At 36.4% G+C, this 10,773-nt stretch overlaps 1 protein-coding gene across 1 annotated transcript in view; it reads left to right on the forward strand.

Moving 5' to 3' along the window:
- The window catches only part of LOC308075751 (low affinity immunoglobulin gamma Fc region receptor III-A-like), a gene marked incomplete at both ends in the record, with an annotated part of 5,071 nt that extends 880 nt beyond the window's left edge, over positions 1 to 4,191 (forward strand). Inside the window, 4 exons of the mRNA XM_080415699.1 lie at positions 158 to 262; positions 2,079 to 2,339; positions 2,427 to 2,567; positions 4,130 to 4,191. Of these exons, the coding sequence (XP_080271825.1) occupies positions 158 to 262; positions 2,079 to 2,339; positions 2,427 to 2,567; positions 4,130 to 4,191 (569 nt within the window). The remainder of the gene's footprint in view (positions 1 to 157; positions 263 to 2,078; positions 2,340 to 2,426; positions 2,568 to 4,129) is intronic.
- Between the last annotated feature and the right edge of the window lie 6,582 nt (positions 4,192 to 10,773).

A 10,773-nucleotide genomic window follows, 5' to 3' on the forward strand; every position in this document is an offset into this window, starting at 1 on the left:
TCCAAACAGACGCTCTAGGCGGCCGCCTATGTCGCCTGTATGGACGCGCAGGCCCTGATCACAGCAACACTACACACATATAGGATGGGTCATCTCGATCGATCGATCGATACTTTTAACTGAAACCTCTCTTTCTTTTCATTGTGATTTTGTGCAGGAGAGTCCTGTGTCATGGAAGTCTATCGATGGGACAATGGAGAATACTGGTGTGAGTCCTCCAAGTCAAGAGAACGCAGCCAGTCCATCAACATTATGATCTATGGTATAATCACTATATTTACATCAATATTACCAATATATTGTAGTGGCTAGACAGACGTCATTCACTATCATTGTTAACACAGATAAAGGTTAATTCCTTTGAAGAGGTATGATGTCACAATTTGTCACAAAGATGTCATGAAATGGCTTTACTGCTAATTGTGTTGCTAAGCTTAGTTCAGAAACAGAGGTGTGGTGTTTCTCAACCAATCACTGTCACAGCCGATGGTACCGTCCCCTCGGGCTATGGGCTATGGGCAGCTGTTTGTTTGTGTGAGACCGATGGTACCGTCCCCTCGGGCTATGGGCTATGGGCAGCTGTTTGTTTGTGTGAGACCGATGGTACCGTCCCCTCTGGCTATGGGCAGCTGTTTGTTTGTTTGTGTCTCGTTGTGCAGTGAGACAGACAGAGAGAGATACTGTAGACACTGCTGAGACACCTTTATATAGTGCATTGCTTATTTCTCACCTCCAATGTTTTCAGATACATATTTGAATGTACTGCTTAAGTTTAGAACGAGTAATGCACCGTCTGGCCGTCATCTTTGGTTAGATAAAGAACGTAGCAGCCCAACAGTGTCTCCCTAATTACCTAACAGGTGTGAATGGAGGAATCACACAAGTGAATGAAATCAAGGTCTATATATGTCATCACGTCATGTTTTTAAACATTTCATGTTTAAGTAAAAACTGCTTCACAACGACAATGCTGGTGCAAGACATTCGCTGTAACAAATTTTTACATGCATATCTCTGTTGTCGGGCAGAAACCAGCCATGTCCAAAATATTAACTTTTCAGGAAAAAAAAAATAATAATAATAATATGCCTCATGAAAGTTGGTATGGTGACTTTATACATTGTCAGATACTTGAATGTGTTCTTATATTATCATCACTTTACCCACATATATTATATTATATTATTATTATATTAAATACATTATATTATCATCACTTTACCCACATATATTATATTATATTATTATTATATTAAATACATTATATTATCATCACTTTACCCACATACATTATATTATATTATTATTATATTAAATACATTATATTATCATCACTTTACCCACATACATTATATTATATTATTATTCTATTAAATACATTATATTATTATTATATTAAATACATTATATTATTATTATATTAAATACATTATATTATCATCACTTTACCCACACACATTATATTATATTATTATTATTATTATTATTATTATTATTATTATTATTATATTAAATACATTATATTATCATCACTTTACCCACATACATTATATTATATTATTATTATTATTATTATTATTATTATTATTATTATTATTATTATTATATTAAATACATTATATTATCATCACTTTACCCACATACATTATATTATATTATTATATTAAATACATTAACGAAAAAACATCACATGGATGCATCTGGGACGTATCATCAGTGTTGTAGCCTGGGGTCATAGGATGTGTGGGGTCTCGCAACATACACCCTCACCCAGGTGACCCAGCCAGGGTTGATCAAGCCCCGACTTACGTCCCAGGTAGCTACCCACGGTCAGTCCTAAATAGGGAAAGACAGGGCCACTCAATACGCTTGTCCGAAACTACTCTGCCAGGAATGGGGGAGAGCGGAGGCTCTGGCACGTGGAGGGGCTAGGCTCTGTGGATGGCCTCCTGGCCGGGCTCCTCCTAGCACTGATATAATAATAAAAAACTTGGAATATGGAGGTAGGAGGTTTCTACCCGACAGAGACGATATATTACTGTATATAATTAATGTATGGTCCTTCTTGTTGGTTCTAGATGGACATGTGATCCTAGAGAGTCCTGAACATCCTGTGACAGAGGGAGGGAATGTCACACTGCGCTGCTGGTCCAAAGACAAGACAACAAAGAAAATATCCTCTGACCTCCCAGCTGGTTTCTATCTAAACGGATCCTTCATCAGCACAGAGTCTACAGGACAGATGACCATCCACCATGTTAACCAGTCTGATGAAGGATTGTACAAGTGTAACATCTCTGGCCTTGGAGAGTCACCAGAGAGCTGGATGGGAGTGACAAGTGAGTCTTTGTCAGATCATTTGACCATTATCACCATGAGAAGATAAATCAGTGTTTGGAAACTGAAAGCCATTGTTGTCTTTACAGATTCATCTTCCTCCTCCAGCCCCCCTGAACCCCCCCTCATCACTCGGAACCAACTGATCATTAAGATACTGGTGGCCACGCCTTATGTGATTTCAACCTTCCTCTACTTCTCTATACTGAGAGACAGAGCTAGAGCTAGAGGTGAGTTATATAAACACACCTTATATACACACTTTAACATGTGTCCATCATACTGATTCTCTCTCTCTCCCTCCCTCCCTCCCTCCCTCCCCCCCTCTCTCTCTCTCTCTCGCTCGCTCTCTCTCTCTAGTCCGTTTTCTGCGAGGCATAATAACTGTGGTGGCTTTCGTTGCATAAAAGTGAATGGAGTTTGTTGGTCCGTGCGTGTCTGTCCAACTCAGCTCGCCCAACTATCACGGAGCCCTGCCGTTACTGCGTCTGTGTTGTCGGCAGGGAGCTGCTTGGGGCTTGTTTGCATAGACCACGGCAGCGCTTGTTTCTTGCCCGTTTCACGGATGTGGCAACGAAGGTGCTCAGTTTTGGTCCCAGATGATGATGATTGGCTGTTAAAAGAACCATCCGGAAGTAAATTGCGAGCTGGCGAAGTGATTTGCATAGTATTGGGGCATAATGCGTTTCATATTAATTGTACATCGTGCAAGTAGAGTAACGGTATGGGAAGCAGCTGGTGTTACAGGCAGAATATTGAGGAATTTTGGGGGAAAATGTGGAGTTAGTTGGGCCATGTGTGTGCTTGGAGAGTGCTTTCATAGACCTCCATGAGTTTGGCCGCCAATTATGATAGGAGGATACTCATATAGAGACATATTAACATGTGTCCATCATATGATACTCATATAGAGACATATTAACATGTGTCCATCATATGATACTCATATAGAGACATATTAACATGTGTCCATCATATGATACTCATACAGAGACATATTAACATGTGTCCATCATATGATACTCATATAGAGACATATTAACATGTGTCCATCATATGATACTCATACAGAGACATATTAACATGTGTCCATCATAATGATACTTACTGAGTGGAAGGGAGGCGGGGACATAGATTGGTGAAGCAATAGGAAGCGGCGCTGGAATCCAACCGCCTGGGTTTGGATCCGCCCTTCAAGACCATCGATAGGGCTCGCTCTTTCAGGCTAGAGGGTTTATAACCAAAGAGTTCAATGGATAATGAACACAGGATAGAACAATACAGTCACATGACTGGTGAGACCAGACAGGTAACGTAAGAGCAACTAAGGAGAACAGGAAACACTTATATGGAGTCAATACAAAATAAAGTGTAATGCAAAAAAACGAATTTAAACTAAGAAACTAGACACATTACTTCACAATTAAAGAAACACAACTGTAACATAAAACGTTAACTATGACTAATATAAGAAACATGAACACAACAAGAAAACACAGCAGGGAGACACAGCGTGACACAGATTGTGACACACTGTCCCTCAGAGGATCTCTAACTGTTATAATCTTGTGTTTATAATCTACATGCTTGGTGAATAAATTGACTTTCATTCTGAAAATAATACTTACAAATAATAAAGTGTTCTATAAAGTGTTCTATAGACCCCTTAACAGACGACGTCACACTGATAAGAACCGGTCTGCACGCAACCAGTATGCGCGCAATGAAACCCATTCTGTCAGGTCTCACTAGGACGTGCCTCACTAGCCAACTCTCTTTCTCTCTCTCTCAGCTGCAGCAGCCAATGCGAGGAACAGAACAGACAATGATGTCATCATGGAGGTAGCTGTGTAGCCAATCAGAAGTGTTGAAGGTGATACCTCAGCAAAGCACTGCCTGTCAAAGTCACGAGTGCACGCACGCACGCACGCACGCACGCACGCACGCACGCACACACACACACACACACACACACACACACACACACACACACACACACACACACACACACACACACACACACACTTAATCCAGAGTGATTTACAGTAAGCAGGAAAACACAAGGATCATAGGTAAACCAACAACCTTCAGTCTAAACAGTATAATATATAATAGTAGTATAATAATTATATAATAGTAATCTAGGATTACAGGTAAACCAACAACCTATCATCAGTCTAAACAGTCTTATCTTACAGTACAAGCAGTGAAATGTTGTTGTGACTAACATTTTAACGTAATTATGTCTTTTAAAAAAATGCAATGAAAATAATCCATAATAAATACTGGATGCAATGTAAGCAAGAGATGACATTATCATTTAGCATACATTAGCAGCAGTGTTAGGTCAGTGATACTGTATGTGGTTTGTCTGTAAGCATAAGGTTAGTGTTGTAGGGAATGAAAGTTAAAGGTAGGGTAAGTGATTTACTTTGGTTAAAGGTAGGGTAAGTGATTTTCTTTGGTTAAAATAAGTGTTAAATAGCTCTATATTCTGATAGTAATCATTGCTATAGAGTGTTTGTTCAGTAAAAGGAGTCTCCTTGTCTCTCCAGCTCTTTATTAAACAGAAAATGCATTTTCGTTTCAGTTTCAGTTTCATTTCCAATTTTATCCAATCAGGATAGAGAACTCAATCAGGATATAGATTAAACAAGTGAAATTGGAAGTGATGACAATAAGAAATGAGCAGGCAAAATTGGAACTGGAACACTATAAAAATGAAGCTTAAAAATGGGTACTTTCTCCTGATTGGCTGAGATTTTGACACCTACCGGAAAATGTATTTTCTGTTTATTAAAGAGCTGGAGAGACGGGGAGACTCCTGTTACTGAACAAACACTCTATAGAGCATCGCAGTTCCCGCCCCCTACGGGTGCCGGAAGAAAAAACTCAATGCATTTTTCCCATTGACATTTCCAAACATATTTATATCTATTAATTTAAGCCTCGAATCAAGCCATCATGACATGACATGAATCATGACCATAAAACGTTTGATTCTGTGATTATTTTTTTTTAAACGGCAAAACAAGGGTATTTATTAAATATAGTATATCATATAATTAAATATAAAATAAAAAAAAATCACAGAAAAAAACGTTTTATGGTCATGATTCATGTCAAGTCATGATGGCTTGATTCGAGGCTTGAATTAATAGATATAAATATTTTTGCAAATGTCAATGGGAAAAGTGCATTGAGTTTTTTCTTCCGGCACCAGGAAAAACCAGGAAGTGGGCGGGAACTGCGATGCTCTATAGCAATGATTACTATCAGAATATAGTGCTTTAACCTTTTAACAAAATACTTTTTGTTTTAACCAAAAAATATCACTTACCCTACCTTTAAAATATTCGCATAGTAATCATTGCTATAGAGTGTTTGTTCAGTAAAAGGAGTCTCCATGTCTCTCCAGCTCTTTATTAAACAGAAAATGCATTTTCAGGGCTCTCTCCTGATTGGCTTAAATGTTGTCACCTACCTGAAAATGTACTATATTCTGTTTACTAAAGAGCTGGAGAGACCCCTGTGACCCAACAAACGCTCTGTAGTAATGATTACTATCACAATATAGTACTTTAACCTTTAAAAATAAAAACAATTAAAACATATATATATATATCACTTACCGTACCTTTAATTAGGTCATGGAATAATGACAGGGATGTATGTAAATAGTCTAAATATAATGGGCCCGATTCACTAAGCTGTTTACGCCCATATTTTGAACATACCGGCATTTACAAAAATTCCTACATTTAGGTGTCTGATTCATCAATCTATTATTGTCTGTGAATTTTGCGGGGGGGCCTTTCTCACGTCTGCTCAGAGGCATGACTTATGGGACCAAAGTTTATGTATATGCGAATGTATTATTCTTCATACAAAATCAATTACAATCCTGCCAAACCTCAAATAAAATATTTATGTGCCAAACATTTGTAAACACATAAAAAGGAAAAAAACCATATGTCAAACGGTCTTTGTATGCATATTATAGACATGATGCAAAATTGCAAATTCAACCGATTTTTTTTTCTTCTTTTCAGCTAGTTGACGCATTTAGAGCTGAATTAATTTTGAGCTGAATTAATTTTGAGCTGAATTAATTTAGAGCTGAATTAATTTAGAGCTGAATTCATTTAGAGCTGAATCCATTTAGAGCTGAATTAATTTAGAGCTGAATTAATTTAGAGCTGAATTAATTTAGAGCTGAATTAATTTAGAGCTGAATTCATTTAGAGCTGAATTCATTTAGAGCTGAATCCATTTAGAGCTGAATTAATTTAGAGCTGAATTCATTTAGAGCTGAATTCATTTAGAGCTGAATTCATTTAGATTAATTATTAGGCGTGTTCGTCGTGTTTGCAAATGTGGCCACAGTTTCGCCTATTGGACTTTCATGCCAACTCCATATGACACGCTATTAATTTATAATAAACGCAGGTACCCAACTACCAGCATAATTAAATCTGTCTGAGGGGGTGTGATTACAAAAATATATATATATATTAGAAACCTTAACCCTTCCAAATAAAATGTAAATACTGTATATACTATACATCCTAATAACATGTCTACAGGTCAGGTGTTTTCTTGATTTGATTTGTATTTTTGATTCATTTAATTTCATTTGATAAGTTATGTTGTTCATGCTTAGTTTATTTTTGTTTATTGTTTTGTCTGTTAGCCCACCCTGAAGCATTGTGTGTGTGTGTGTGTGTGTGTGTGTGTGTGTGTGTGTGTGTGTGTGTGTGTGTGTGTGTGTGTGTGTGTGTGTGTGTGTGTAAAGCTGTACAGGCAAACTTAAAAGTTTTAATTTTCCTTCTATTTTCAATCCTTTAAATTGTACGTCTGTACCTCTGGAAATATTTATCATTATTAATCATTATAAACTATTGTAATTGTTCTATTCCTTGCATGAAGTGTTTTCTAATAAAGATTTGAATTTGAAAGCTTCCTACTTCTGTCTATGAAAGACATTAATTTAATGTACAAAGAGAATTATAATTATCTATCACATCACTTGAGTTCATAATGAGGGTCTATAACAGGCTGCTTCAGCTTTAACATAGACTATAAACTACTATAACAGGCTGGTTAGCTAGTAACATAGACTATAAACTACTATAACAGGCTGGTTAGCTAGTAACATAGGCTATAAACTACTATAACAGGCTGGTTAGCTAGTAACATAGACTATAAACTACTATAACAGGCCGGTTAGCTAGTAACATAGACTATAAACTACTATAACAGGCTGGTTAGCTAGGAACATAGACTATAAACTACTATAACAGGCCGGTTAGCTAGTAACATAGACTATAAAATACTATAACAGGCTGGTTAGCTAGGAACATAGACTATAAACTACTATAACAGGCTGGTTAGCTAGTAACATAGACTATAAACTACTATAACAGGCTGCTTCATAGCTTTAACATAGACTATAAATTACTATAACAGGCTGGTTAGCTAGTAACATAGACTATAAACTACTATAACAGGCTGGTTAGCTAGTAACATAGACTATAAACTACTATAACAGGCTGGTTTAGCTAGTAACATAGACTATAAACTACTATAACAGGCTGCTTCATAGCTTTAACATAGACTATAAACTACTATAACAGGCTGGTTAGCTAGTAACATAGACTATAAACTACTATAACAGGCTGGTTAGCTAGTAACATAGACTATAAACTACTATAACAGGCTGCTTCATAGCTTTAACATAGACTATAAACTACTATAACAGGCTGGTTAGCTAGTAACATAGACTATAAACTACTATAACAGGCTGGTTAGCTAGTAACATAGACTATAAACTACTATAACAGGCTGCTTCATAGCTTTAACATATAAACTACTATAACAGGCTGGTTAGCTAGTAACATAGACTATAAACTACTATAACAGACTGGTTAGCTAGTAACATAGACTACAAACTACTATAACAGGCTGCTTCATAGCTTTAACATAGACTATAAACTACTATAACAGGCTGGTTAGCTAGTAACATAGACTATAAACTACTATAACAGGCTGGTTAGCTAGTAACATAGACTATAAACTACTATAACAGGCTGCTTCATAGCTTTAACATAGACTATAAACTACTATAACAGGCTGGTTAGCTAGTAACATAGACTATAAACTACTAAAACAGGCTGGTTAGCTAGTAACATAGACTATAAACTACTATAACAGGCTGGTTAGCTAGTAACATAGACTATAAACTACTATAACAGGCTGGTTAGCTAGTAACATAGACTATAAACTACTATAACAGGCTGGTTCATAGCTTTAACATAGACTATAAACTACTATAACAGGCTGGTTCATATATAGTAACATAGAATCAAACCTTTAGGTAAATCAGACACTGCTTAAAGGAATATTTCAAATACATTTTGAAATATTTTGTACTTTTAGAGATATTTCACTTTTAATTGCTAAAAAAATCCCATTCATTTCGATGGGGAAATTTTGTACTTTTAGCTAGAAACTCTGTTCCAACTCTACAACATTCGGCCTACTTAGGACATGTTGGCTACCATTTGAATTTTTGAAATAATTAGTACTTTTAGAGATATTTCACTTTGAATTGCCTAAAAATCCATTATTTATTTTTTTGACCTCTAACTAGTCCTTCATACTTTTAGCTACAAACTCCGTACTTAGGACATGTTTGAATTTTTGATCTGAATTTCACTTTTTCACTTTGAATTTCCCCATTGAAATGAATGGGATTTTCCACCCGTTCCACCTGTTTTTTGACGGCTACCATTTTAATTTTTGAAATAATTTGTACTTTTAAACCTTTTGAACCTTTCAAACCTTTCACATCTTTCAAACCTTTAGAACCTTTAAAACCTTTTACATCTTTCAAACCTTTCAAACCTTTTACATCTTTCAAACCTTTCAAACCTTTCAAACCTTTCAAACCTTTAGAACCTTTCAAACCTTTTACACCTTTCAAACCTTTCGAACCTCTTAAACCTTTCAAACCTTTAGAACATTTCAAACCTTTAGAACCTCTTAAACCTTTCAAACCTTTAGAACATTTCAAACCTTTAGAACCTCTTAAACCTTTCAAACCTTTAGAACCTTTCAAACCTTTAGAACCTTTCACATCTTTCAAACCTTTCAAACTTTTAGAACTTTAAACCTTTCAAACCTTTAACTCTACTAATACTATCAATACTCAATACCATCAACATTCTTAGCGATCCCACACTTTCTTCAGGAACAGTACTTTCTAGTTAAAAATAGTATTCTGGTTAAAACATGGTTAGGAGTTTAGTGTCTTACTGAACACTTCAAAATAGATTGGGTGCTGTGATTTGGCTGTGGGCTGATCAACTAGTCATTATTTGTGTATTTGGTCATAAATATTTGTTTCATTTGCCCGTTTTTATTTCTGTTGTATAGAGTTCTTGTTGCTCTTCCTCTGCTTTTTTTTATCAATCAATCAATCAATCAATCAATCAATCAATCAATCAATCAATCAATCAATCAATTAATCACATTGTATTGAACACAAATACAGGGTAAGGGTGCGGTCACACCGAACTTTAATTCTGCCTTTAATTCGGCGGATTCTGCCAATGCTTTTCAATGGGAACAGAGCGCTTTGTTGCCATTCAAGGATTTCCGCAAAAAAACGCACTGTTCCCATTGAAAAGCATTGTCAGAATCCACCCTCATAGGCAGAATTACAGTTCGGTGTCACCGCACCCTAAGAGTGAAGTGAAGTTGTGCAGGCTTTCACTGTTGCTGTTTAAAATAAGGGAGAATAAAAGAGAAGAGCATAAAATATGCAGAGTAAAATAAGTCCTAGATCAACGTGAAGTGCATTCAGTATATTACACAGTCAATAAAAGGCACAGCCTTGGGTTTTGCTACAGTATAGGTAAAAACTCTAAACTGTTGCTAGGTAAAAACTCTAAACTGTTGCTGGGTAAAACCTCTTAACTGCCAAAGTCTCTTGTTGTGACTGTTGAGACTCCGTTATCACTTGCCAGGTTATGAACTGATTTTACGATTATAAACTATATGATTATATGATTTTAACCACTTAAACCCTAATTTGTTGACCAGGATCCCATAGGGCTCTGTACTTGGTCCGCTCCTTTTTTCCCTCTACACCAAATCTCTTTGCTGAAGGTACCTGATCTGCAAGCTCACAACGTGCCACTTTGTTACCTGTTGTGAGCTTGTAGATTACTATTACTATTTTCACTTAACGTTCGCCCCATAATAGGGACGCTATGGTTCATGTGGTTAATGACATGAAGTATTGACGTCCATCAAGGGACTGAACAGTATCTTCAGCGTGTATTACTGCCAGTGTTTCTCTGTACTTGTCTCTTACAAATAAAATAATGAACATATTAACATTTTAGGGGCAGGTTCACATGGCCTTTAATG

The sequence above is a fragment of the Gymnoscopelus braueri genome (genome assembly GCF_963280865.1).
Source record: "Gymnoscopelus braueri genome assembly, chromosome: 20".
Classification (NCBI taxonomy): domain Eukaryota; kingdom Metazoa; phylum Chordata; class Actinopteri; order Myctophiformes; family Myctophidae; genus Gymnoscopelus; species Gymnoscopelus braueri.